The 27,806-nt window shown below is 39.5% G+C and overlaps 1 protein-coding gene across 8 annotated transcripts in view; it reads right to left on the bottom strand.

Annotated features, from left to right (window-relative positions):
- Window positions 1-27,806, bottom strand: part of MAP2K5 (mitogen-activated protein kinase kinase 5) — a 235,775-nt gene that overhangs the window by 168,225 nt on the left and 39,744 nt on the right. For all 8 annotated transcript variants that reach the window (XM_064485502.1, XM_064485501.1, XM_064485500.1 and 5 more), the window contains exons 7-8: window positions 23,112-23,160; window positions 16,162-16,226 (exon numbers count right to left, since the gene is read on the bottom strand). In XM_064485502.1, coding sequence (XP_064341572.1) covers window positions 16,162-16,226; window positions 23,112-23,160 — 114 coding nt within the window. The remainder of the gene's footprint in view (window positions 1-16,161; window positions 16,227-23,111; window positions 23,161-27,806) is intronic.

The following is a 27,806-nucleotide window of genomic DNA, read 5'->3' as shown; positions in this document are numbered from 1 at the left end:
GGGCGAGAGGTGGTCGGCTTACTGAAACAGTTTTGAGGAAAAGTCAGTAAGATGTGAGGGTTAATACGCTGGATGGTCTGAGAGTAAAAGGAAGATAAGAATGACTGCCAACTTTTCGTCATGAGCAGCCTGCAGGAGAGTCCTCCATTTGCGCAGATTGGAGACACCATAGAATGAGCAGGTTTCAAAGGAAATAAGACTCAGTCTGTAGTAACTTTGAAATGCCTAAGAAACATTCAGCCGATAAGCAATGAGTCTTAAGTTCAGGACAGAGGACAGGGAAAAAGAAATACATTTGGGCTTCACCAACATATAGATGGTATTTAAAGCCATGGAACTACAAAAATCTCACTTAGGAATTAAATTGAGACTGGACCCAAGTCACTCCAAATCCAGAAGTCAAAAAGGTGAGAAGAAACCAGCAAAGGAGATAAGAAATTGCAGAAAGTAAGCCAGCAACAGAACCCAGAGAATGGTGCCCCTAAGGCCCTAAAAATTGGTTTTGCATCTCCCATATTGCCAAATACAGTACCTTGCACAGAGCAGATTTCCAAAAGAAAATATGACTGATTTCAAAAGCAGTATTTGGGGACCAATACAATTAATCCCATTATCTGCTATTTGAAATTTTAAAGGTGGGTCTAGTACAATACATACAACACAAGAGGTGTGCTCACCTCCATCTACACCCTAATGAGAATTTATTACAAGATACATCCGTCCAAATAATAGACTGAATTTCTGTAAGAATCTTAAAAGTGAGTAAGGAAAAAAAAATTGAAAACAAAATGTTAAAAAGTCCTACATTCACACAGGACATAAGGGAGAAGCAACCTGTGTTCACATTCCCACATCTGGACTCCCACACAAATTTATGTCATGCGTAAGATCAACTGCATCTGTATTTTACAGTGTTTACTGAAATTATTTATGCTTGGAATTTCAAATTCTAGGAGAACCAAAAAAAAAAAAAAAAAAAAAAAAAAGAATCGTCCCAGCTGACTCCTGTTCACAAAATAAATAACCTAGAGCTGATCATATATTTTCTGATAAAGCTTGCACAATCTCACACAATTAAAGTAGGCATCTAATTTCTATGGCATTATTCTGCATATTAATTTCTGAACACAGTCTAATCAAATTATTTTAAACTATGAGGAGAAAGAATTTATAATAGGAAGTATCTGTGCTTCTCTAGTGACTGTGAGGTGCGATATAATTTAAGTACGGAGGAGCAGACCTATGATCTGACTGTAAATATTTCGTATTTCAGCATAACTGATAATATGATATGTGATAAATGTCAACTTGTTAGCAAAACGGTCATCATGAGTAGGAAAATATCTCACCCCCACCTTTTTTGCCTCTTAGAGCAAGGATCCCAAGAATAATTGCATGTATGATGACTTTTAATCATGATGGAAAAACAAGAACACTGAAATGACAACACTGCCACTGTCCTGTGAAGGGGGCAGGGCAATTCTTTCATACAGCATGTGGAATAAATGCCACTGACTTAAGTTCCACTTCTCACATAGCATACTTCATAAAAGGGTAGTGAAAAGAGGGACACAATTACTCTGTGAATTATTTATAGAGCACTATCAATTGCTGGAAATTCTCCAAATGGATGGGAAAACCTAAGAAAACAATCCAGTCACTAAAAATGGTGAAAGCAGTAGTTAAGATATGGCTTAAGAAAAACATACATACACAAACAAAACAGAACTCTTTTGTTATCTTGTGAGATTAATTTAAAAAAACAACTCTGGATGTTGCCTTTTAATGCAATGACATGTTTTCAGTAACCACATATAAACTGGCGATGGTTCAGTTAATTAAAAATGCTCTATTGCTTGATCTTTTAAGAGATTTGTTCTCTTGGTAGGTTTCTTGGGGGCTGGATTTTTATCAGTATGTCACATACAAAAATAGCCATCCACAGAAAAAAATTCAAATAGTTTCAGGGAAATCAACACTGACAGTTGTTGCCTTCCATAATAGATAAACACATTAGCCAAGTGCTAGCTGTTAAAACAGGAAATCCAAAGTAAACAGCAGTTGTAAAAGGCTTGTATAAAAGCTGTACTAGTCGAACAACAGTCTACGCCAACCTTCCTTCTGCCTAAAAACCCATTACAGATGCTTGGCTACTGATTGTAAAAATAATTTACGGGTAAGCAACAGGCCCCCCCACCCCTTAGACTGTTTAAGCACCAAATCAAACTTGTTATTAGGTTACAGATATTAAGAATTCTTTCGAGATGGTGATCAGACACAGGGCTCACAAATCAACCTACTGTATAACATGGGGAACTTGGCAGGGTTAGAAAGAGTTTCAATCAGAAAGGAGCTACCATTACTCTACATTTTTATCACTTCTTCTTCTTTCTACTTACTTTGGTTACACACCCTTTTTACTCCCACGCCTGCCTCAAAGTTAACGTGGTCATCACTGCCTCCATATTTCTTCTGTAAGTTGATTTGGCCTGATTCAAGCCTTTACCACTCCCCACATCAACCAGAGTAATGTCTTTTAATATATGGGCTAAATACCTTTGAGATCAAGGAAGCTACAGTCAGAGTGATCTCTTGATCAAAGCTTCTGAAAGGATGTAACGGGCGAAACAGAGAGGCAAGAGGTATAAAGGCTAACAATGATAGTGCAAGAACGAGAGGGGGCAGTGAGGCCATGGCACATGGGAGAAAACAGGAGTATCCTGAGGGGTAACTAGCTAGAAAATTTCTCTCCTGAAATGGCTTGATTACAACATAATCTCTGCTCACAGTTTCTTGGTGGAAAGCTAACTACAGATCACCTTCCAAGATCACATACAAAAACAGCTATTTCAGGACGCCTCCTCCTACTAGTAATTAACATTCGATTGTGCCTTGTGGTTTATAAAAATTTTTTTAATATTGGGAAGCTATTAAATTTGTATAAAGATTTGTAAGGTAGGTATTCTCACTATCCCGATTTTATAGATAAGGAAACCAAGGCTTGGTGAACCAGGCTAATGACTGTTTCAAGACTCCCATCTCCTGGCTCTGGAGTGGGATGTGGGTTCAAGTCCTCTGAAGCCAGATCCAATGCATGCCCCAACAAGCCTGTGCGAACGTAAACTGGTGGCTTCTAGATCCCCTAATTCCAGTTGTCTACAAGGTTCTCTGGATATGGTCAGTGTTGCTTTTTAAAAAGCAATAGGGAAAATCGATTGAATGACTCACTTCTCAGCGTTGCATTAACTTTTTCAGGCCACTGGGGTACAATTTACTAAATTACCTCTCCTAGAACACTAAATAGTACCCTAGTGGGTCAAAGAGTAAATGCACCTCTGAAAAGTGGGCCATTTATCCCCTTCTTCCCTGAGTACCAGATGTAATATGTCCCCTATGACAGAAATATTAACCCATTTCCATTAAAAACTCGAGAAACTGTCCCACACTGGACAAAACGAGTACGGGGAAGCTTCCCTGGACGGGGGGGAGGCAAAAATCTCTCTTCTATAACTTTGCCCACAATACTGTCAAGAAGCCAGCATGGACTTATATGAAAACAGTGGTTTTTCATTCACTGGAGATTGATTTTAACCAAGACCGCAAAACAGAATAAAAATGTAAATTCAAAGCTGATGGTTTTCAGCGAGGAGATGCAAAGGACACCATGATGGCTGGTTTCACTCTGTGCTGCAGTATTTAAAAAACAAAGCTCAAGCTTTCATCTTGCTTATGAAATAAGAGACACGTCACAAACAGCCATTCTTTCACATACCTCACTATCCTACAGGTTATCCCTCTGATGGGGAAAAAATTTCCTTGGCTAGCAAGTAAGTATATTATTACTTCTAATTGCTATAAAGGCAAAAACCTCTGAATACATTTCCAAGGTGCCTTAGGAAGAGCTACTGAGTGATTTAACAGTTGCCAGACACCTTAATAAAGCCAAATTTTAAGTTTTCAGCACTGTTAGTCCCTTACTCTTCTGGAAGATGGGCTATGCAATGAAAATAAGACAACTTTAATTTAAGAATCATTTGGCTTCTAATTAAACTGCCATAGGCAGCTGGTTGGATAAGTTTTAATCAGTTTCAATCACCTATTGATTGGTATACTGAAGCCTAAAAATTAAAAGTAAAAGATGATTGGGGAATTGTCCCATCTCAGAACAACAGTAGAGGCCTCTGTAAATAACTCCTCTTTTAACCATCAGCTAAATGAACACTTCAATACTGCAGTACAAAGTCTTCTGCAAAATTACTTTAACTAACAAGCAGAAATTTATCAGCTTCAGCCAAAATCAATGCTGAAATCAATTTGAACACTGGTTGTGTCTAAAGGGGCTCATTGGCAATTTAGGGAAATTACACCATGTAAATGCCTGTGCTTTAATTGAACAGTTTCATCAACTAGGCTGTGATTGCTGTCCATTCATTTATTTACTTTCACTGCAGCTACCATTCTGCAAAGGAATGACTTTTGTCAGGCTGGAGAGAGGCACTTTATCTTCATTTTGTGCACTTTTGTGCGTAACAGACTTCATGAAACTGGCGTATCATGACTAGGGTCAAAACAAACCAGGAGGGACTTCTTCCTTTAACATAAAAACTGAATAGCACTCCAGCTACCATCATACCTTCCACCATCCGGGGACAGTCATCTTTAAAACCAATAACAAGGAAAAATTTGAATGACTACCCTGCACATGGCACTGTGCCTTTATATTCTGGACAACAGAAGAAAGTAACTGGATTGTAAACTCAATTCCCCCATGTTCTTCTTTCTGAGATATCCCAGTGACTTCCAAAAATATATAAACTGTATTAGAATATTTTCTTTAAAAATTAAGCAGCGTTTTGTTTTACAAAGTCCTTTGAGATAAGAGGTGGTACTATTCTCCAATCCACTCAGGAGATTAAGGCTTAAAGATGTCACATACATTTTTTAAAGTAAGATTAAAGCACAAAGAAAGGGAGAGGGAGAGAGGTCTGTGTGGGAGCAAGACAACAAACTTGGTAATAAAAACCAGCAGCCATTATACATATAGATATACAGATACATCTACACATATACACACACCATGTGCTTCCATGTCTTGGCCATTGTAATTACTGCTGCTATGAACACTGGGGTGCATGTATCTTTTTGAATTAGAGTTTCCTCTGGATATATGTGGTGGAATACTACTCAGCCATTAAAAAGAATAAAATAGTGCCATTGGCAGCAACATAGATGGACCTGGAGACCATCAGACTAAGTGAAGTAAGCCAGAAAGAGAAAGAAAAATACCATATGATATCACCCATATGTGGAATCTAAAAAAAATGAGACAAATGAACTTATTTACAAAACAGAAACAAACTCACAGACATAGAAAACAAATTTATGGTTACCAGAGGGAATGGAGGGAGATGAAAGGATAAACTGCAAGTTCAGGATTTGTAGATACTAACTACTATATATACATAAAATAAATAAACAGCAGAGTCCTACTATATATCACAGGGAACGATATTCAATACCTTGCAATAGCCTATAATAAAAAAATATGAAAAGGAATACATACACATATGTATAACTGAATCACTACACTGTACACAAGAAATTAACACAATGTAAACTGACTATACTTCAATTAAAAAAAAGACAGCAGCCAAAAACACCTGCAAGATTCCAAAGATGATTTAAATACACACACAAAAGCGCTCACAAATCATGGGTAATGAAAAAACCCAAAGACATAATTTCTGGAGAATCATACGCTGAAGTGACTGACGTCTGGAGATAGGAATTAACATTTTAAACGCTGGATTAATCAGTTACTTCAAAGATGACAAATTCCAGAGGAGGAGGGAAGAAAGGAGACAGCTGTTTAGTCATACGAGTCATGTGTAAGGTACATGTGACTGACACAAAAAATAAAAATACGAAAAACAAGTGTAGTAAATTTGTGAGGAAACGCCAACAGAAATTCTTAGGTTTGCACATAATCTGCTTATCTTAGCTCCTCGTAGAATCAAAATGCAATTATTTACTAGCCAGGGCACTGGGGAAGGGCCAAGAAATAAGAAAGCCTGAGTTCCAGCAGTGGTTCTATCCCCAGTCTTGCTTAGACTCCTCAGGGAAATCCCTTAATTTCGGTGCTTCAGTTTCATCACAGGCCAGGTGAGGACGGCGATACCTGCTCTATCCAGCTATGTTCCAATACTGCCGGGGGCTAACCCTGGGCTTGTGATGGTGGCTCAGGTTGGAAACAGAAATGCAGCCACTGGGATTCTGCACATCTCCCGGGTCCTGGGTGTATGAAGGCAGGTGGGGCCTGAAAACATTTTACTAGGCTTCCAGGGAAACAGGGAACCTTCTCATTTGCCTCTTCAGTCAGTTACCCCAGCAACACTAAGAATTACCTTTTTAAAAAAAAGTTCAAATGAAGAGGAAATAGTGTACAGACACTCAGCACAGGTGTTTGTGGTAAAAATTCATTCCGTAATTTTAGCCCACATATCACTTCTCTACCACTATAAAGTTTCATTGGCTATATATTTTGTTGCCGAGACAATGTAAAATATATATTATTCATAGTTTTTAGATAACTTTTCTGAAAACTTAATTACGGTTTAATCAGAGCTTTATGTTTATTGACTAAGTATATTGTTACATTTTGCTGCCATAGTTAGCAGTCATAATAGAATCAGTATGTTTGAGAACCTTACACAATGCATATTTTCCAAATACACTAAGCTTGTTAAAATGCTATATTGATTGTGCCCTAAAGCAAGTTCTAATTTTAGCTGAACAGTTTTTATTTCATTATTTGAATTCACAAAACAAAAACCATGAACTCTGCTTTCAGCAATAATACTGTACGTTCTTTTTCTTTCTTTCGTAGTAACTGACTCAGGAAATTATGTGAATTTTAGGGTCAAAAGGACAACCTAATACAAAGTCACACTTAAAAATCAAAGTGAGGTTTAAAAAAACTTTATGCTTAGTACCCACAGCCAATGTCTCTAATGCTATTTCCCCCTCTAATTTAGTAACCTGCTCCTCTGATTCAGTTATTCAGTTTTACTACACACATCAGAACGTAAATTGTTGCCTCACTCCAGGAAGGCAACAATTTAACAGAAACATGGTCTCTTATATCAAAATAACCAACGACAGAGCAAAGGAAAAAAAATCGTGGCAGAAAGTTATACACAGTAAAGCCTTTTGGACTTCCCAGTGAATTATTTTCTAAAAAAGCAATTTAAGTAAATACCCTAGATGCTATGGTGTACAAATATTTGCTTGTGCTATATGCCAACCAAGAGCCTACAATTTTCTAACAGATACTGTAAAATAGCTTTAAAAAATTAATCTGTCTTACAAATCAAGAAATGCACCACTTCCCCTAGCACAACCATTATAATTAATCTGGGGATTCAATTATTAAATTCAAAGTTTTTGATAAGTAAAGAGACCCAAAGGATAGACCAAATACCAAGTTATGTTGCAATAATTCTGTTAGTCGAGTAATGGTTGTTTTAACATCTGCTAAAAAGCCTCTACAATTAATAACTAGAGATGGCACATCACTGACTTTCAGGATTACATATTATTTTATACTTTATATCCAAAAATAATATGGATTAAAAATCAGGAAACTCAAGACTGTGAAACGGCAAACAGAAAAAGCCTGGCTTGAGAAGCAGGCCCAAGTACCGATCTGGGTGTCAGAACAAATTTAAGGTGCACAACTCGATGTTTGGGTACTGAGTTCTTGTCCTGATTTGACCTTGGACATGCCACTTAACCCTTCCGAGCTCTATCCTCCTCAATGGTAAAAAGCGGGTAACCATGCCAACCCTGCCTTCTCAGCAGGAACTGAGCAAGGTCTCAAAGATGCTGCACGATCCCCGCCCATCTCTCCACTCTCCGTGGAGCTCTCATGACTCCAGCCACACTGGCCCAGACACATCCATTCACCCTCATCTTAGGGCACCTGCCGGAACAGTTCCTCCTGCCTGGGATGTCCTCCCAGCTTCTCCCATGACTGGCTCCCTCCTGTCCTTCAGATCTCAGCTCAGACACCACCTCCTCAGATAAGCCTTCCTGAGCATCTGTTTTGCCTTTTGTTTTTAAAGCACCTGCAAGGTCTGATGTCATCCTACTCTGGTGTTCATCTCCCTGATTACTGTCTGTTTTGTCCCCCCTAGTGTGAGCTCCGGGAGCACTGAGAACTTGCCTGTCTTGTTGACTACAGGACTGTGGGTGCTTAGAACAGTCCTTGGCACAGAGTGACTCTTGGTGAGTATTTGTTCAACAAATATACAATAAGACAAAATTTAAAAGAACAAAACCGAGTGACACCTGACATTCAGATTTTTACGGTAGCTGAATGCTGAACTTCATTCCGGAATTACAACTCGGGAGTAACTTCTGCAGTCACCTCATGTCCAGGCTAAGTGGAAATTCTCTTCTCCGCAGTCCTGAACACTAAGCCATATTGTTCTGCTTACGGTGGAAGAGTTCACCACCTCCCAGAGCCACCCAGCCAAGCACGACACTTTGTGTCCATTGTCAGGATGTGAAGACTCCCTCTGCAGGTTAATTCCTGAAACACTAAGTTCCTACAGTCAGTCGGTAAGGTGCAGTGCTGGGCCCTGGGAGGATGCCCGCTCAGACTGCCCCTGGGGAGGTTAGTCTGGGGCGGGGGGAGGGTGCAGAACAGGAGGAAGGGGACAACGTTCGCTCTAACCAAGGGCAGACCATCACAGAGACGTTCACGACAAGCAGTTTGAGGCAGGCCTTCAGAGGAACACAAAGCAAACCCGTTCTTCTGTCTACAAGAATGCTCTGAACTCAGAACTTTTTATGTCAGTTGTCATGGGGACCCTTAATTTTCTCTTCTTCAGACAAAAGTCAACCAACTCTTCTGACCGCTTTTCAACTCAAATAATAGTTCCTCCATGAGGCCCTTCCTGATTCTTCCTGAGGAAGCAGCTAAAAATCAACACTCCTAGTGGGAGGGTAGAGCTCAGTGGTGGAGTGCCTGCTTAGCACGCACGAAGTCCTGGGGTCAGTCCCCACTGCCTCCATTAAATAAATAAATAAGCCTAATTACCACCCTCTTTAAAAATGTAAGAGATATTCAAAAAAAATGACAATAGCTATAAAAATAATAGCTATAAATAAATAAATAAATACAAACCATCACTCCTTCCTCAACCCCCAGGGCCTGTGTGCCACAGACACTTGGCCTAGACTGCGAGGGCCCGTGCTTATCTGCAGGCAGAGCTTCTCCATCCATCTGGACACAGGTCCAATGAGAGCCCGGCTGCCCCCAATAGCTGGCACAGTGCCCCCACACGGCACGTGCTCAGAATGTGCCCCACCAATGAAAGGAGGAGGGTGGGCCAGGTGCAATTCCCGGACCCCTGTTATCCTCTCCATACCCCTCTGGGCGTTCTCGAAACTGTCCACATCTCTCTGTAAAACTCAGTACCCAGAATCAGACGCACAGATCGAAAAGCAGCATCCTGTAAGATGAAGTCAAACCCAAATGTAACACCCTCCTAATGCAGCCGGAGAACAGATTTCAGATGAAAACTAGAGCTCTTCCATCCTACACAAACAGAAGTGTGCTAATGCTTATCTGTTACAACCACTTCTGCTGGGGACTCTAGATTCCTTTATAAAGAAAGCGCTTTTATTAAATAAAATACTAGAAAGAAGTCTTGCTACTTCATAACTATTTTTCCCTGGAAGGACATACTGTTGAAACGCTAAGATTCAGCAAATTCTTACTTGAAATATTACCATAATGTATCGATTTTTACCAGACTCAATTGACTGAAGAGCTGTTTGTATGGCAATATTGGCCAAACCAATATACTAGAACAGTTTTGTTACCCATGGTAATCAAGTGCATTTCTAAAGTATAATTATACTGTCATAAAAATAAAGCCAAGATACCCTTTTCCAAGCAATAAAACAATAGGGGCTATAAAATAGGAAGAAGAAAAGGCTAAATAAATGAGATTTTTTAAAATGAAATTTAGTGTCTTTCAAAAACACTACCGCTGCCTCTTCCTTCCCTTAAGCCAAGCTTAGCAGAAAATGATCAATACTTCAATCTCAATAAACTATTTCAATAATAGTTAATTCGGGTGGAAACAGAGACTGAAAAACTCTGCTCAGCGACCTGTGACATCCTGTCATGTTGGCTGGATGCCAATAATCCGTCACTGGCATATCGGATATGAGCCTGTGTGAAGTTACGGGGACGTAGAGGCGGGGCAGCAAAGGTGCGAACGGTGCAGACAATCAGGAGCTCGGGTTCATTCTTTAGATTCTAATCAATACAACACACATTATTGTATGAAACAAACTTGAACGGTGGATGCTGAGAGAGGGAGAAAGGGAGGCATACATAATTAATTTTATTTGACAAATACTCATTGATTTTCTGAAAATATTAATATCCTTGCTCGTCACATGATACTATAATACAATCCAGCCACATACAAGTACTTAATTTTACATTAAGATGATGTCTTGTTTACTTGTTTAAAATATGATCTTGGCTGCAAGGAGAAGGCGCTTCATTTGATTGGAAATTAAAAGTTAAAATAAATCAAACAATCACCCTAGCTCTTGGGTCAATATCAAAACCACTTAAAAACTACTCTTAATTTACAAGATGCACTTCAGGGAGAAAACATAAAGGAGTGGGGTCACTGATGCAGCTGCTAGAGAAGCCGGGGTCAGACCTACAGCTGTCTTGCTTCGGAACCTTCAGGTTGGTTGGTGACAAGGGAAGTGAGAGCTTTTCTGGGTATTACGTGGTTCATGGTATTTTCAACAAGGACTCTTTTTGTTATGGGTCCCCCTCAGGAACCCCATGTTTTAAAGCATTCTGTTTACTAAACAGCATTTATTTAGACAACAACTCATGTCTTTTCTCATTTTCTCTAACTGACCACCACAGCTTCTGATTTCATGAAATAAATCATGTTAACTGTAATGAGCTGATATAATCAGCCCCAAAACAAAAATGTAAGGTTTTAGTTGGCCTGTCCAGCCACATCACAAGGGCAAAATACAATTTAATAGTTCACGTGATCTCAGCTACCGTCTCCAAGGGCCATCCCTCCCCTCTGCCCAACAAATATTTCATAAAATAGGACAACAGAAAGGAAGAGACACTGGCGCCTTTAAGAATTATTGTCTCCTCCCTCTTTTCTTGTCTCCAGATATGGTCAAATTAATACTTAAATAACGGTATATATGCAATCTTCAAAACACCATGTAGTCAAGCATATACGCTACCAACTAAACCACTGAGAAAATCCTACCCAAAATCCAGATTAGACCCTTAACTGTACTGTAGGAAGTAGCTGGATGTAGAAAATTCACTACCATCTTCAAACACCTAGAGATTAGAACACATATCCAAAACGCCAACAACTTGACTCTGAATAATTTGCATTAAGGAAAAAATAATACAAAGATGACCCTTAAGTCCTTGTTGACTGACTGACTTAGCGCGACCTAGTACTAAGAGTTAAATATTACTTCCTTTCTGGACCCGAAGCTCACGTGACTCCGTCAAACCACGCGCTGAGGGAGCAAAGAGCCTGAGTGACTGGCCTTCATTATCACAGATAACGTTTCCAAAATAACTAAGCCTGTTAATCGCTTTCATTTCAACACGCCATATTATCCAAGGAAAGGGGACAGTAACTAGAACCCTGGGTTAACGGATGCCAAGTACTCAGAGTTTTAACATTTCAAAGAAAATGAATCATTCAAATATTTGCCCTGAGTTTAGAAACTCCTATTTCTTCTAGGTGAATGTTCTAAAATAATTACGCAGCCTCAAAATGATGCAGCCACTAAAACTAGCTAGGTATGGGGAGGATCCAATTAAAGAGCCCTACGAACACTTGCTTGAAAAAATCTCCACTTGCCTCATTCTCATTCCAGCCAGCGTGTATACAGCATCTGCTCTATCCTTGGGACTGTGCTGGGCACACTGGAAAATACAAGGAAACACAAATGGACTCTGCTTGACCTTGAGAAACAACACTGCCTCAGGGAAAAACGGAGAGTGGAAGGAAGAGGTGCTGTGCAGAGTGCTGGCTTCGCCACTCAGTGGCCACGTGAATGTGAGCCCTAGCCTCTTCCAGTGAGAAAATGTACTTAACATAATACCTGCTGTCCTAGAGCAGTTTGAAAATAAACTGTGATAAGAGAGAAAATATCTAGAAACCTTGAAAAAAAATCATTATGTTAAAGATAGTACGTAAGACAGAATAATAAATCATATTCATGAGGCGACTAGAGAATAAAAGGAAATAGAGAGGTATTCTGTGTATCATAACATACTGCAGAATTTCTCACAGTTAATTCAACACAACCCTAATTCTGTGAGTTATTTACAGATGTTCCTCAAAAAAAAGAATCCCATGGTTAAGCAATTAAAGAAGTTTAGGGATTAAGAATTTTTCTATCATTGGTTGATTTCTACCATTGGTTGATTGCTACCATTGGTACTACCAGTAGCTAACACTGAGTGTCAGTCACAGTGCTGAGCCTTTTCTATGGAACATCTCCTTTAACCTCACAGTAACTTTATAAGATAGATGTTATTATTATCCCCATTTTACACACAGGGAAACTGAGGTAGAAGGGGTTATGTGACTTTCCCAAGGGCACACAGCTAGTTAGTGGCAAAAGCAGGATTCAGATTCAGAGCCCCCACACTTAACCACAACACGTACTGCTCTTTCTCAAAGGTTTTGAAAGTTACTGTGAATCTATCTGAAGGGCACAGAATGTGGGGACTCGGAACACTTTGGGAAATGGAGCAAATAACTGAATAATTAAAGCGCATTCATTTCCTTTTCCTAAATTATTCTTCTTCCTAGGCTTGGGTACTTCAGGAGATTCCTTTTATGATCTATTTCACCTAAATTAGCAACACAAGAAATATCAACTTAAAATTACCCGCCTAGGTCACTATCATAACAATAGCTCAGCAGGGGATTACAAACAGGATCCACATTTGGTTTAAATGTTTGGGCTCAGAATTTAATTTTGTATAACTGAGAAGAACACCTAGACTTAAAGGATAAAAATGTGATCAACTATTAAATAATATATACCGTGGTCACACACGATATCGTATTCCTTGAATTTCACAACATCCCATCAAGTGGAGCAAATAAGACTGAAATCTTAAACTTTTGCTTTACATTTATTAGCTTTATTATTCTTTATAAGAAAAAAATTTAAATAGGCCCATTAGGCAGTTTTGTTACCAACGAGTGGATTTTCCAATATCTTCTTCATCTAGTTTATGTAGCATAGCTTGTAATATAATCATTTTTGTTTGAAAAATCAGTTTTTATAGTCAACATCATTAAGGTAAACTTAGTGTAGGAGAAAAAGTCAATCGCAACACATCAAGCACTTAGTTTTACAGAGACGTCAGTAAAGTGGATTTTCGTTTCTTGATGATTATACTGTTTCTTTGTGCTGCACTAAAAGCCTGGGTTATAAGGACTGCGCAAATCAAAGCCCAGGCAGAAAGGCAGGCCAGAGATCAGTGACAAGTGGTCACACAATTTCACACCTCCATGTTTTCTCCTCTTAAGCAGCACCTAGGCAATGAGGGCAATGTCTTCTTTTCATAAGAAATCTACTACATGAAATAAAGGGCTAAAATGGTCACAGCACTGCCACTCACCCTCCAGGAACAGCCACTGTCACAAACACACCAATCCTACAGCACATCCTGAGCATGAGCAATGGTAGCTGAATGAACCCAGACAAGTTGCCAAAGCCACCGGGGCATACTAGCAAATTAAAGAACTCGTACTGAGGATGTTCCCTTGGATACTGTGACCCTAATAAAAAGAAAACTGCTAGCCATGCTTCTTAGCTAAAAACAACATTAGACAAGCAAATGGGGAGTTACTGTTGGATGGGTGCAGGGTTTCAAGGTTGCAAGATAAAAGAGTTCTGCAGATGGACGGTGGTGATGGTTACACGACAGTGGGGCTGTACTTAACGTCACTGAACTGTAGACTTAAAAACGACTGAGATGGTAATTCTTTTGTTATGTGTATTTTACCACAATTAAGAATAACAATTAAAGAAAAACAACACTAACATAATTTCACGTTGTAATTTTTCTTTGCTGGTTGGGCATGTTATTTCTACGTTCCTGTATCCCCTCTCCTCTTTCTTTTTTTTTTTTTAAATAAACCTGTTTTAAGATAAAAGATTAAAAATTTAACACACAGGATATTACTTCTAATAAAAATCATCTGCTGGGGTTTGGTGGTCTTATGTTTTCTCGCTTCTAGAATACACCAGGACAGTAAATTCACAATAGGCCTTCAGTTTAAAAATCAGAACACGCTTGAGAGAGTCAAACATTTGGTGAAACAGCACAAGTAAGAAGTTGGTTAGGAGTCTAAAGAAGCCAATAAAAGGAATCCAAAAAGTTGCTAGGAATCTTCCCTGTTTTATTACACCTCAACATTAGCATAAAAGCATTAAGAAGAAGGGTTGAGACTTTGAAAACTGCTCCCCTTCAGGGAACTAAGGAAAAGCAAATCAGAGTGTACATGTCCCTTCTTATTATTATTAGGGAACCTGAACCCAAGAACCTTCAGATCAGGGTAAAAAGTCAAGTCAGACGAGAGTAAGGAGGAGGAGACTAGGACGAGAGGCGCATTTGTGCAGAACTGGGGCTGGACGGGAAGGAATGTTAGCGTGACCCAGGGAGGGACAGCAGCAGCTTCAAGCTCTTCAGACATATTAGGTATCAAGCATTTTAAGGGCGAGACCCAAGGATGGTGTAAAAAAAAAATGCGTTACTGTAATTCTCTGAATTATCTATCATCGTGGAAGCACTTAACTTCCAGACCAACTATTTACAATACTGTGTCATCTCTAGGAAAAAACAATCCAAATATGTAAACATAAGTTCTTAAAGGACTATACTCAGGAGAAAGGACTCAACATCTTGGCTCTATCTACAGAGAGGACTGAAGCCCTGGGTGGGGGGCTGGAGCGGGTAACTCTGAAGGAGCTTCCCATCTTGAGAAATCTAACTCTCTGCCAAGGCTTCATCTGTGTGGAGGGTGTTCTAGGCTGGTTCTGGGATTTTAGGATGTGACCTTTCATGCTCATGTTTAAGAGGGTAATTTTTATCTTTATTCACATGGTTAATAAGAACTTAAAATTCTAAGAACATTAGTAACCAATTAAAACATAAGTTAATTATTTTACGACTTTGAAAATACATATTAATATCAATGGTAAAATATCTTAGGTGAAAACACAGTCTTAATATGATGCAAGGTTAGTGTACACATGGAAAACAGCTCTCTGGAGAAAAGCTTTATTACTCCCTCAGGGCTTTTTTTACAGAGTATGGATTTTTTAGTTCCTAGTGGAATATTTTTCATACACCATTGCAGACTATTAAGTATCAGATATTACATTATGTAGTTTAAACTTTGGACTACTGCATGAGAAAGACTTCCCTGTCAAGAGAACTATTTTTTATGGTTAGCATTTTTTTTTAATATGAAAATGAACACTGCTTTAGGGTAAGATCACTGCAGCTGGAATTTGGGAGAGTTTTATAACTTAACATATTCATCAATGTGTAGAAATTCTCCCAGGGGAATAGGGTGAGGAGAGAAGGAAATACAACAGGAAGAAGGCTTTTAATAACTGAGTGTCGACACAAGGCAAAGCAATGGTATCTATAAGGTCTGTCTTCCACTGGGCATAGTTGTAAACAGGCAGAGGACTAACACAGGGTGCCAGCAAGTTAAAAAACAGAACAAGACAAAAAAAGATGTTAAAGAATAAAGGAAAAAATGCATTAAACTTCAGGCCAGTTAAAGGTACATTTGCTAATGTGGACTATTAAATGCTCACCCAGGAGAGATGCAGATGCAGAAATATTAAAAAGGCAATATAAATGCACTTTTCCAAGCAATTCCTGAGCAAATAGATGCCTTGCAGAGTTTTGGAGTCAAATGTGGAAATAAAATCTAAGCGCTGGTGGTCATTTAAAAATCTTTGCCATAGAGAACCTGGATACCCACATTTGGCAAAAGTGGACAGAAAGTTCAAACAAAATTGACTACTCACTTGTAGACTGTGCCTCCGTTGCCATGACCAAGAGTGTCTCGATACCGTATGTCTTGTTCATTCATCTCCACAAGAAAGAAAGAAAAACAAAAAGGGTGTCATGCTGTGGATGGAAATGTCAAGGAAAAGCAACTCTGGGCCATAAACAACAAGCAGTCTGGGTCATTTCAAGTTCAGCTGCGAGAACGAGAAGATCAATACAACATTTGCTGTCCAATTTATAAAAGACGATACCAAGGGACAAAGTGATGGAAAGTTTAATGACAATTTGTTTGCCTGGGTCATTTCATTAAAGTTTGATAAAAGGTGTCAAAATGGAATGATATAACATAGCTCAAAAGGGTCAGGTCAGAGATACTGATAAGAACACAATCTCCAGCGCTACGTATAACCACCGCCAAACAGCATTGCACACAACCAAAGTCAAACTTGGGAAGACAACACACACACACACACACACACACACACACACACACAACCAGTAATCTAATGCAGGATCTGTAAATAAATCAGCCCCCAAAAACTCCTCAAGTGACCCTCTAATTAACATTGAACAAACTAAGTGAATAATGTTAATGACTTTCCTAGAGTAGATACAGCTTTTCTTGAAAAATGATAAAATAGTACCCAGCAATAGCTAGGTAGAAATCATATTATATTCCTGGAAAAGTGCCAAATCAGTGCACGTTCAAATGCACATACCGTTAAATATTACAAAGCATAAAAGGAAAGCATACAAGCACGTGATTCATATAAAACAGTCACTTTTTGGTAATTTATTGTATTAAACAGTATACACATTTCCCCAGTTCCTGTAAAACTATTATACCACAAATCCTACTCTCATTTGTATCGTGAATAGTAGTGAATTATTTCAGAATCCACAAAATAATGTTTTAGAGTTTGAAAGAACTCCCTAAATAATTATTTATCAATTGACTTTAAGATTAGTCAGATTATATTTGAGGCATTCAGCAATTTTCTAGTCACTGGTCCAGTTGCTTAAAAATTAACTGCCAACTTTATTCACTAAGTGGATTCAATAAAGGTGTTAGTTTCCATATAGCTAAAGCTTGGGAAAAGCCATAGTAAGCCCTAAAAAAAATCAATTTCCAGGGAATTGCACGGCCTTGCATGGGCAGAAAATGGATGGAGTTTTCAATTCAATATCACCTGGAAAAAAATAGTTTGCTTTCAGACCATTATAGTAAAGCTTTAAATATTTTTGCTCTACTCTAAACTTTCACCAGTTGAATAAAGAAAGACTCCATTTATCAAGGGAAATATTTTTCTTCTTTATATTTCTGAGGTTGAAGCTTCAGAGAGCTGTGATAATTAGGAATACAGTGCAGGTAACAGAAACAGCTTCCTTTCCAAGCCATTTTGCCAAACCTTAAAAGAATATTGACAGATTAATGTGTAAAGGCCAAATCAGCACCCAATTTAATTGTAGTACAACCTGATTGATGTAATTTGCAATCAGCTAATTACTATATTTAGGGTCAGAGGCAAAATGACAGACAAGTCAGAAAAACTGGCTCCTATTTTCCTATTTGAGGGAAATTCTGTTCTTCAATACCTTACATCGCTTACACAGAAAAAACAAACCATATTTTAACCTGTGTAAAATACATGGCATGAAGAAAAGAAAATCTCATTATTCTGGACCAAATGATAACTTTTAAAACAGCATGAAAAAAGGTGACACATGAAGTACCTTGAGATGCTAAACCAGCAGAGCTGCTATTGGGTTTACTTTGACCAATGGGTATTAAAGTCACACATGTAAACAGCAGGATCTACTGGAGGGTACAAATAGGCTAATTCCTTGAAAACATTCCTCAAGGTAGTCTAAACATGACTCACAACCTAATAGCCTAATTTGTACTATTAACTTGCCTAACAAGCTGCACCCTCATCACGGCTGGAAGTAAATTTCTAGGAGAAATTTCACTCACTCGAGTCTACAAATTCTGAATTAGTGGCACTGAGATATAAGGGTAAGCAGGATGTAGCTATAGATCTAGGCTCGGAAAGCCCAAATCTGCGATGACATCCCCTCCACCTCCACCACTCCATCAGTCTTCCAGGTTAAAGGACCAGTAATTTCCTCCCAGAAAAATATAAGCAGCAAAACTTACTAATATTACACATCCCAATAGTACACTGCAACAGACCTGGACTGTGGAGGGGGCTGGATTTTGTGGTATTTTGTTGGAGGAAGAGAAGGCAAAGGGGTAGGGAGGTCTCTGAGCAGCTTCAACCATTATAATCCCAACATCATCGTCTTTTCTACCTTTAATACCCATTGGTGGAGCAGTCACCCACCAGCACTGCAGCCTAACCAGGGGCGGCAGACATCAGAAAAAGGCGGGGAATAAGCTGAAAGCTCCGGAGAGTCAAGGGATGCTGTGGACGTTGTCCCACGTATGCCGTGTGTGTGTGTGTGCATACATGTGTGTGCATGCGTGGGTGTGTACTAATGCAATGTGTAAGCAAATTCGAGGGTGGAAATCTGGAAGCCCTCAGATGATAAGGAAGATTTTGAGTCTCATAAAGATAAAAATGGTTTTAAAGAACAAGTTCTAGAACCATGCCACTCAAAAAGACAGCAGCCATAAAAAATAAAGTGTTTCTACAATGTTTGAAAATTTTATATAGACATGGCCTGGTCTGTGAATGTGATTGATAGATTTTTCCATTAAAAAATATCAGACTTTTTTTCTTTCTGCTTATTTGAATCTTCTATTTTTTTTATAGAGTATACAAATATTATTCATGTCAAAAAAGTTTTTAAAAGGAAAACTATTAGGGTCAAGCTCATGAACTGATTATAAACAAATTTTGAGAATTTCATATCTCTGATCAAAATGGATTACTTTGATTATCTCAACTATGAATAAATCATTAAAGGGATCAACACACAGCTAAAAACATTTTTGCCTTTTTAGTATACAAAAGCATATTAATTCAACTTTTCAAAGTGAAGCAAAGGAATAGTGCTCATTATGATTCAAAAGCGGAATTTACAAGCCTATAGAGAACATTTCAATATTACAGGTGGGATCGAGTATTATAAAAATCACAGAATTTTGCAGCATTTTAAGCATGTAGCCCAATTTGCTTGGGTCATATAACTAGACAGCAACAACTAGTCAAGGTGAGAACTCAGCCTTTCAGTGCACTTTGCCCAGTGCCCCGTCTGAGCAGCTGATCCCGTGTGTAAGTATGGAGTGACATCCTCTCCAACACTGGTCACTGGCCCTTAGGAAGGAGAACAGTCAACTGAAGGGCACTCAAAAGTGAAAAGCAATTTCATCAACCATGGTAATGGGTTTTAAGAAGAGAAATCACATAGCTCTTTAGATTAAAAAAAAAGAGGTAAAGTAAAGTTTTTATTCAACAAAGATACCAAAGTTGGTTTCCTTTCTTTGACTAAAAAAAAAAAAAAAAAAAAAAAAAAAAAGGCAAATAAAAGGCAGAATAATAGATGTGAAGGAGAAGGAAGAAAAAGCCCTGAGAGTTACAATTACGTGTCAACTGCCAAGACGGCAAATGACCTGGGCTGCACCGCTGCTGAAACAGGCAGGGGAAGTGACAACCCACGGGGTGGAAAGGCTGTGTTTGGGTGGGCTGAGGAGGTGTCATGTAGTTTGGACTCACACAGTTATACACAATTATACATCTATGTTTCAGTCTTCTTATGGGCTCTGAAATGAATAATAAGAATCTAAGAGTTTTATATACTGGTTATAGTGTAGCTTTTAAAGCTAATTTTACAGTAGAATACCTATTTTTCTTCTTCCTCCCTTTTTTCTTTTTTCTAAAAAAGTTTTTCTAAAGGCATTTCAAGTTCTTAAAAACCCAAACATGTAGCAGGATTAGAATTATTTTTAGATTTGTGACTTGTCAGTATGCTTATACTTGATTTATCAAGAATAGAAAAAAAAAAAAAAACAACTGTCACCTTCTCCTACAAATTATAAAAAACAAACAGAGGAAAAACAACTTTAGAGATGCAAAGGTCAAAGTCATACATCCTTGGAGTAACTGCACTTTTTTAATCCTTTAGATTGACCCATCAAGCCATTTCTAATCAGTTTCAAATCAAGGACCAATGTTAAACAGATGATACCACACTAAGACCGAAATGCAAAAAACACATCCGGAAAACACATCAGTGGTACTGATTTACAGCTCTCAATAAAATATGCCAAAAATACCTTATGATTTGTTTTTTTTTAAGCTGGAAAAAAACGAATCCTCCATCATAAAGGGATAACAGAAAAACAATGTCTCCATTTGAAAGACTAAATGTTAAACTTTTAAAAAAGTGTTTGATTTAATATAGTATTAATGAAATTAATGGAGAAAATGAAATGGAATTCAATTATGGATCAGCAAAGAAAATATTCTTTGTTTACTGTCTGCCTGTGTTAAGAAGAATCAGTACCTATCGCTTATAAATCATTAAAACAAAAATGCTCAATTAATTCTTATTTTATATGTAAAGGTCTGACAGAAACCAGTCCTATCACTAGACCTTTGCTTCACAAATCGAAGCAATAATGGTTTCAGAAAGCAGTCACACTCTATGAGCAGACAATTGGAGAGATTTAGTAAATCCCACTTTATAGAGCAGAGACTAATCGGAAAACACAAGCCAGTCAAATGTTTCTTATGAACTGTTGACACTATATCAATGCTGAATCAATTGGTGGCATTTACTCTGAGTGACAGAAAAGAAATAAATATTTATATCACATAACCTATATCAATGAACCCAGGCAGAAAGCTATTTCTAACCTGTCAATATTTGATTATCTTGAAGAATCATGCCCCTTTCTTTTAATGATTAATATGAATTCCTTATTAAATCTAAGTGGAGACTAGTGGAAAGGCAAATCATTATTAATGCTTGAGAGCATAAACCACTAAAATAAAAAACTACGCTCAAGTGTTAAAGTATCGTTAAATGTGACTTACATCTTCCATATCAAGTGGTGTCAGTGTTCAGCCTGGAAATTTACTGACGCCTCAACTGCCCATTACCTCACTGCAGTGCAATCTCACTCACTCTTTAGTTACCCGATTGCACCAAGGGTTGAGGAATTAGGATCAGGAGGAGGTATTTCGAGGACTTCCAAAGGTGGGGGTTCTTTGTTTTGTTTCGTTTGTTTTTGTGAATGACAGTAAACGCAATAAAGGCTAATCCTTAAAAGAAAGGAAATGCCATACTGTTTGAGGTGGGGGTTAGCACACTGCCCAGGGAAAGCTATAAACAATCTTTAAGTGTCAAAAACCACTGCCATGACAATCTCCCACCAGAGAGAACCTACTGAGACCACTAGGATATTTATGGTACTCCGTTTGATGTCAGAACATTAGGAACATTTCAGAATTTTTTTTTTTGCACTGGAAATAAACTGTTTTTCATTTTTGAAAGAGGAATCTATGACAGGTTATTTTCCATTGCCTGGGTTGAACAAATGTAGTTAAAGCTTCTTAATTTATGTCAATTTTGAAATATATTTTCCAGCTGAAGAACACAAGTGACTCATACATAAATTACAGTTAGTAACTAGAATGCAAGCCGGTTGAAGAGGCATAAATATCCTAGGCTCGGTATTTCTGCTTTTGGCCAGGTTTTGTTTCATGTTTCTGAAAAGACGCCAGGCACTAGGAGGACATGTATGTGGACCTCAATCTAAACAAACCTTTGGCCGCTTAGAGTTAAAAGCACTATTAATGTACCTAAAATGTTTGAGGCCATTAAGATTATGCATACACCACCAGACTCTCCTTAGCTGTACACAGAATATTTAAGGACCTGAATTCACACACTCTAGATGATGATCAGAAGTCAAAATCAACGTCCTTTTTCGAACTATATTCAAGGGATTACGTGCTAAAGACGCACCACCATACAGTCACCATTTTAAGGCGTGCACACCTCTTTAGGCTGCAAAGTTACAGGTGATATTAAAGGACAAGCATGAGGACCCAGCTCTGTCTTCCTGACATGCCCCACTACAAGTACTTGATTCATGAAATGCCAATGAGGCTTGGAGAGGTCAGCGTGTGAAGGCACTGAATAAGCATCTGAGATAATTAAGATTTCAGCCTTCGAAACATGGACGGGAAGTGAACAGCAGTTAAGAAAATCAATAAGAGTCTTTTATTTGCGGTGACACAGATGTCTCAGTCAATAGAGCCTAATAGGCAGGCTTGATCGCAACGGACAGGCGCCTGCCTCCGAGGCTATCAAAGGGCTTCCTCTATAACAAACATTAAAACGCATTTATGTTGCTAGTGAAGAATCGAGGACCCTGTAGGTAGCTTAATTTACCAGTGTATGTTTAAAAGCACTAGACTATTTCAGATGTGTCCATTTAGTTGAATCAAAATTAGCGAGAAATAACTGGCCCGCAGGCCCGTCTGTCCCTCCCTGGCTGGGGGAGGTCATTCGGCTTCAGATGGCCGGTCAACCAGGCAAACCGAGGGCTCCGGAAGCCCAGGAATTCTCAATGCCAAAGGTCTGCTGTGACTCGGTTCCCCTAAAAAGCCAGTGTTGGTTTCAGGACAAAAGAAAGAACCAAGATGAGAAAGTGGACAGTTTTTCTTTTTCTCCCCAAAGATAATGAAGGAAATAGTCACCTCAGGATGCAGGGCCATATCCACAACCCATGGGTTGACACACTTGTTCAGAACTGATTAACTCTTTTTAAACTGAGCTGGCAGCAGGGTGTGCGCATGGTACTCCAATCTGCTGGGAGTGAAACCCATTAGCACAGTTTGCAAAACGTGCTGCAAATTGTTCTGCCAATCAAATTAAGCCATGGAATTCACTTATGACAAGAAGAAATTCACAGACCCTTTATCTGTTTATTAAGTTTATGGATACAAAAACTGGACAGCACTAAGTTACTGCTGCATGTAATGACACCTACCTGGCCATTGGCTAATATTTTTTTCAGTTCAGCAGAAGACTTCTTTAAGCTGAAAAGAAAAGACATAATGTTTAATGGCAAGTCTGTCAACACCTTTGAACACCATTGAAAATTTCAGACTAAAATACACTTTAGTTTTGGGCTACACTCTTTATATCCTTTATATCCTTCTCCCTAGATAAAATATTATCAAAAGTAATTGGCCAAGTGGTAAAGGAACTGATAAAGGGACTGCAACCCCATTGGTAATCCAAAGCAAGAAAGAAGCCCACTGTCATGATGAAGCTAGAATATCGTACGGACTAGTCCAGAGACCTCTTTTTGCTATTAGTTCTGGTGCCTTTTGGTGGCCTACGAGTGGCTATTTTATGTAGACTCTGTCATCTGCTAAATACCAAGTACTTAACAAGGCACTCCTACAGAATGCTCACAGCAACGATTACAGGCTTCAGAAGATAAAAGAATTTAAGTCCTGATTTTTCACTATAGTTAAAAGTTACAATTCAGCTTACTGGGAAGCAAATGTGTAGCAGAAATAAATCCTGCTACTCACTAGCTGTGTGCTCTGCGACAGGATACTTGTCCTCGCTGAGCCTCAACCTCCTCTTTCTATAAAATGGGGGAAATATCAACATCACAGTGTAACCAAGAAAATTAAATATTACACAAAGCCCCAGCACTGTGCCTTGCACATAGCAGGTATTAAATCAATTTTAGCTGCCTTCTCTTTCCTTTCCTTTCCTGTAGGTATGAGACCCAGCTTCCAGAGCTATGTGAGAAATATGGAACATATATGACTATGTAAACACTTACGCGGATGAGTTTAAGGAGCATGGCCAAAGGATGCTGTGATGTCTTTCTAGCTTTATAATGAGTTACATACACCTGTACACATTCATCCAGTGAGCAGAGTGGTGTATAAAGTAGTACCTCCTCCCATCAATGTTTTAATTTGAAATTTAAAGCTTGGTAACTCTGTCCTTAATCCATGTACTCTAACCCTCTACCCTCCAGCTAAATTAACTCTCCTCCCTTTGGTAGTTATCTGTGGATGTCTTTCTTCCCACCATCTGCTCCCCTAAGGCTGGAAGTTCCCTCAGAACACAGCCCACATCTTACCTCTCTGTATGTTCCACTTCCTTCCCACCCTTGAGCCTAGCCCAGTGACTTGGCACACACTAAGTGTTTCACAAATGGCGATCATTATTCTGGTTGTTATTACACGGTGGTAACACACACACATTCATTTGGTGCCCTTAATATGTTATATTAAAAAAAACTGCAGATTACAAGCTTGACCACACTCACCATTCCAAGTTATAATTATTTTTCTTTCTAAATACTTCTTAAACTTTTGCTATGGATAAATGCAAACTATGGAGGCCTAGTCTCTACTTTCTCCAGATTTTATAAAATGTGCCCTCCACCAATGTCTCTAAACTTCAGTAATGTCCTCCCAAGTCTAAGAATTCATGCACTGAAATGGCAGTTAAAAATTCTGCAGAAAGGGACTGAAGCTGAAATATATACAAAAACTAAACAACTGCCTAAAATCAGTCCAGTTGGGGGAAAAAAGAATTAGTCTCTACCATTTCCTGAGTGATGCGCATGTGCCAAGCACTGTGCTAAATACTATTACTTACCACCCTGATTTAAGCCTCACAGTAACCTGTGGGGTATACACACTTACTCCTGGTGTATAAAGAAAAGTAAGGTACAGACCTTGCGCAAAGTCAGTCTGTCTCTCTTACACAAACACATACTTTCTTTTTCCCCCCGGGAAACATTTGGATCCTTGTATTCCCATAAATGGTCTCAATTTAATATCTGCAATTATTGTAAAAACAGAAATAACCAAACAATGCCCAGGCGATGTTTCTCCACAGATATTCCATTATGTCACGCAACTTGAAATAATAACATTTTGATTCATTGCATTTACAAAACACCTTTCATCCAAGAAACAAAACGTGACTCCTTAATACAGCTTCATCAATCTTCCTAACACCAGAGGTAGGTAGACGGAAAGTTTAATCATCCCAGTTGTATTGAAAGAGAAAGCCAAGATGTTCAGGAAAGGCCGTGCCTTGGCAGTAGGACTTGAATTCAGTAATTAAGGCCCAGGAACACCGTGCGGGTTAGTAAGCTCAGTTTAAAAAACAGTCATCCACCGAAGGCAAGGACCGATTCATGTTTTGAGAGTAATAGAGGAAAACAACTGATTTCATTCATTATGCCAGTATCTGGCTACCAACTTGGTCTCGTTAAAAAAAAAAAAAAATTGTATTTATATATCCTGGCAATTTCTTTGTGGCCCAGTTTACTCAATGTTTTGTTTATCTGCATGGTCACAGTGACTTGAGCTATCCAAAAATCACTTTAAAAAAAACCAACTTTTTTTTTTTAAGTTTTTTTGGGGGGGTGAGGGGAATTAGGTTTCTTCCTTTCTTTATTTGTAACGGAGGTACTGGGGATTGAACCCAGGACCTCGTCGTGCACTAAAAACATTTTAAAGTTTAAATGACACAATTGTAACCTGGGTATGATGCTTTAAGAGGGACACTGAGATTTCCAAATAAGAGTAAAAGGGTGAGGGGAGCAGAAAAAATGTATCAGAAAAGCTGAATGAGTTGGGAGAATTTAATCCAAAGACAAGACTTAAAAGGACTATAAATTCATTCATCTAATCACTTACCCAAGCATTACTGGCTATCATCTATATGCCAAGCATCATGCTGGGAACTGGGAATTCAAGAATGAATACGCTACAGTCACTGCCCTCAGAGAGTACGAATCTCCTGGGGGACAGAGGTGAGTGTTAATGTAATGTGCTAACTGCTACAGTAAAAGCCAGCACAGGGAGATGATGGGAGTTCATGGAATGGGTACTGGGTGTAGACTGGGAGGTGGGTAATAATCTCGGACAGTTTTCAGAAGAAGACAACAGCTTTGTTCCTTGAAGATGCCCAAGGTTAGCCAGACTAGAAGGCAAAGAAGGGAATGGATTAAAGCAGAAAAAAGCAAGAAAGAAGCAGCAACAGAAGTGAAGGCCCAGCCATGAGAGGGAATGCGATCCATTCAGGGTACCATGTATCCACCAGCAAAGTCAGAAGAGCAGCTGGAAGGCAAGGAGCGGCAGGCCGAGGGACTGGCGCGGGCAGAGGCCCCACGTGTGGGAGGCCACTGCTGGCCTGCCGTGAAGGGTACAGTCTGTGCCGAGGAGCAGTAAAAGGCGGGGTGATGGGCTCGGAACACGCATCAGCAAGATCGCCGTGGCTGCTCTGTGGCGGAGGGACTGCGGTGGGGCAGGATGGAAGAGGGACTATTAGGACGCTGTAGCAGTGATACAGAGAGCCTGAATGACTTGTACAGCAACCGAGGTGCTGGCAAGTAGACAGACTGCACAGAGACTCAGCAGGCAGATCCTACAAATGTAAGGACTGACTGGACGTGGGGCTGAGGGAGGCCCGGGAAGCCGGTCAGCTGGAGTCAGCAACTAACAGGGTGGCTGTCAGAGAATTCACTGAGACAGGACGTGCAGGAGGAGAAGCATGTTGGGAAGGAAGGTGACTGGAAGCGCTATCACCTAGAAGAGGGCACAGCCCTGTTCTGAGGGCTAAACTCAATCTTCACAGGTGGGCGCTAAAGGGAGACAAATCTCAGCTCATGAAAAAGAACGTTCTGAGACACAGCCACAGACAATGGGACGACTGTCTCTGCCAGTGAAGTGCACTCCTGCCACAGGGATGCTCGGGAAGAGCCGGGATGACCGTCTGGCGCAGCAGGGAGTCGGCCCCCAAGGAGAGCAGGATTAGGTTGGGCTTCCCCTTCTCACACTCCGGAGCACAGGCAAAGAGTCAGAAACACAGAACTGGCCATGGCCACTCTTCTGCTGAAGGCCGTCCAACGGCTTAGCCAACACACTGAGAGGGACGTTTAAACACAAGCGCCACATGATCGGGCTCCAGCCTACTTCCTTTTCTCCCATCACGCCTACTGTTCTATCCCCTCCCCCACCCCACCCCCCCTCCTTGTGCTCCAGCCAAACTGAACAAGCGGAGCTCCATTTCCACCCCAGGGCCCTCACTTAGGCTCTCCCCACCCTCTGATGTGCCTTCTCTGATTCTTGACGTGGTGAGGTCCTTCTCATCCTCTAGGATGAGGTGGAATGTCACTCTCACCTGGGCACCCAGTCTGAATCTAAACACATTCCTGCCCCGTGTTCTCTCACTTCAAAATCTGCTTGTTCCCTTCATAACACTAATTATAATGTATAATTACTTATATATTGGGTTTTTTTTTTTTTTTTGGTCTGTATGCAGCAAGCTCCAGAGGATAAGGATCACACTGTATTCCTAGAGGGTAGGACAGCACCAGATAAACAGGAGGCACTCAGTAAATACTTTTGATTAGTTAACAACGTGGAGAACAGAACACGGTCAACCTAGGGTGGCATATTAAAATCACCTGTGGGGCTTTTTCAAACTGCATTCCTCCCATAATAAAAGTCACTCCTGGGGCAAACTACCATTACTATTTGGGAGGCTGTCATACCCCTAAGGGGAGATGTTGCAACAAAGGGCTGAGAACCACTAGATAGGCAGTCTCTGTTCAACCTGAAGATTTTAATACTCTGTGAATATAAATAATAATTTTTTTAAAAATCAGGCTAATTCACTTGGGTTTTGGTTAAAA

The sequence above is a fragment of the Camelus dromedarius genome, chromosome 5 (assembly GCF_036321535.1).
Source record: "Camelus dromedarius isolate mCamDro1 chromosome 5, mCamDro1.pat, whole genome shotgun sequence".
In the NCBI taxonomy this organism is placed as follows: domain Eukaryota; kingdom Metazoa; phylum Chordata; class Mammalia; order Artiodactyla; family Camelidae; genus Camelus; species Camelus dromedarius.
The sequence above is the reverse complement of the archived record's forward strand: the minus strand, read 5'-3'. Positions and strand labels throughout refer to the sequence as shown.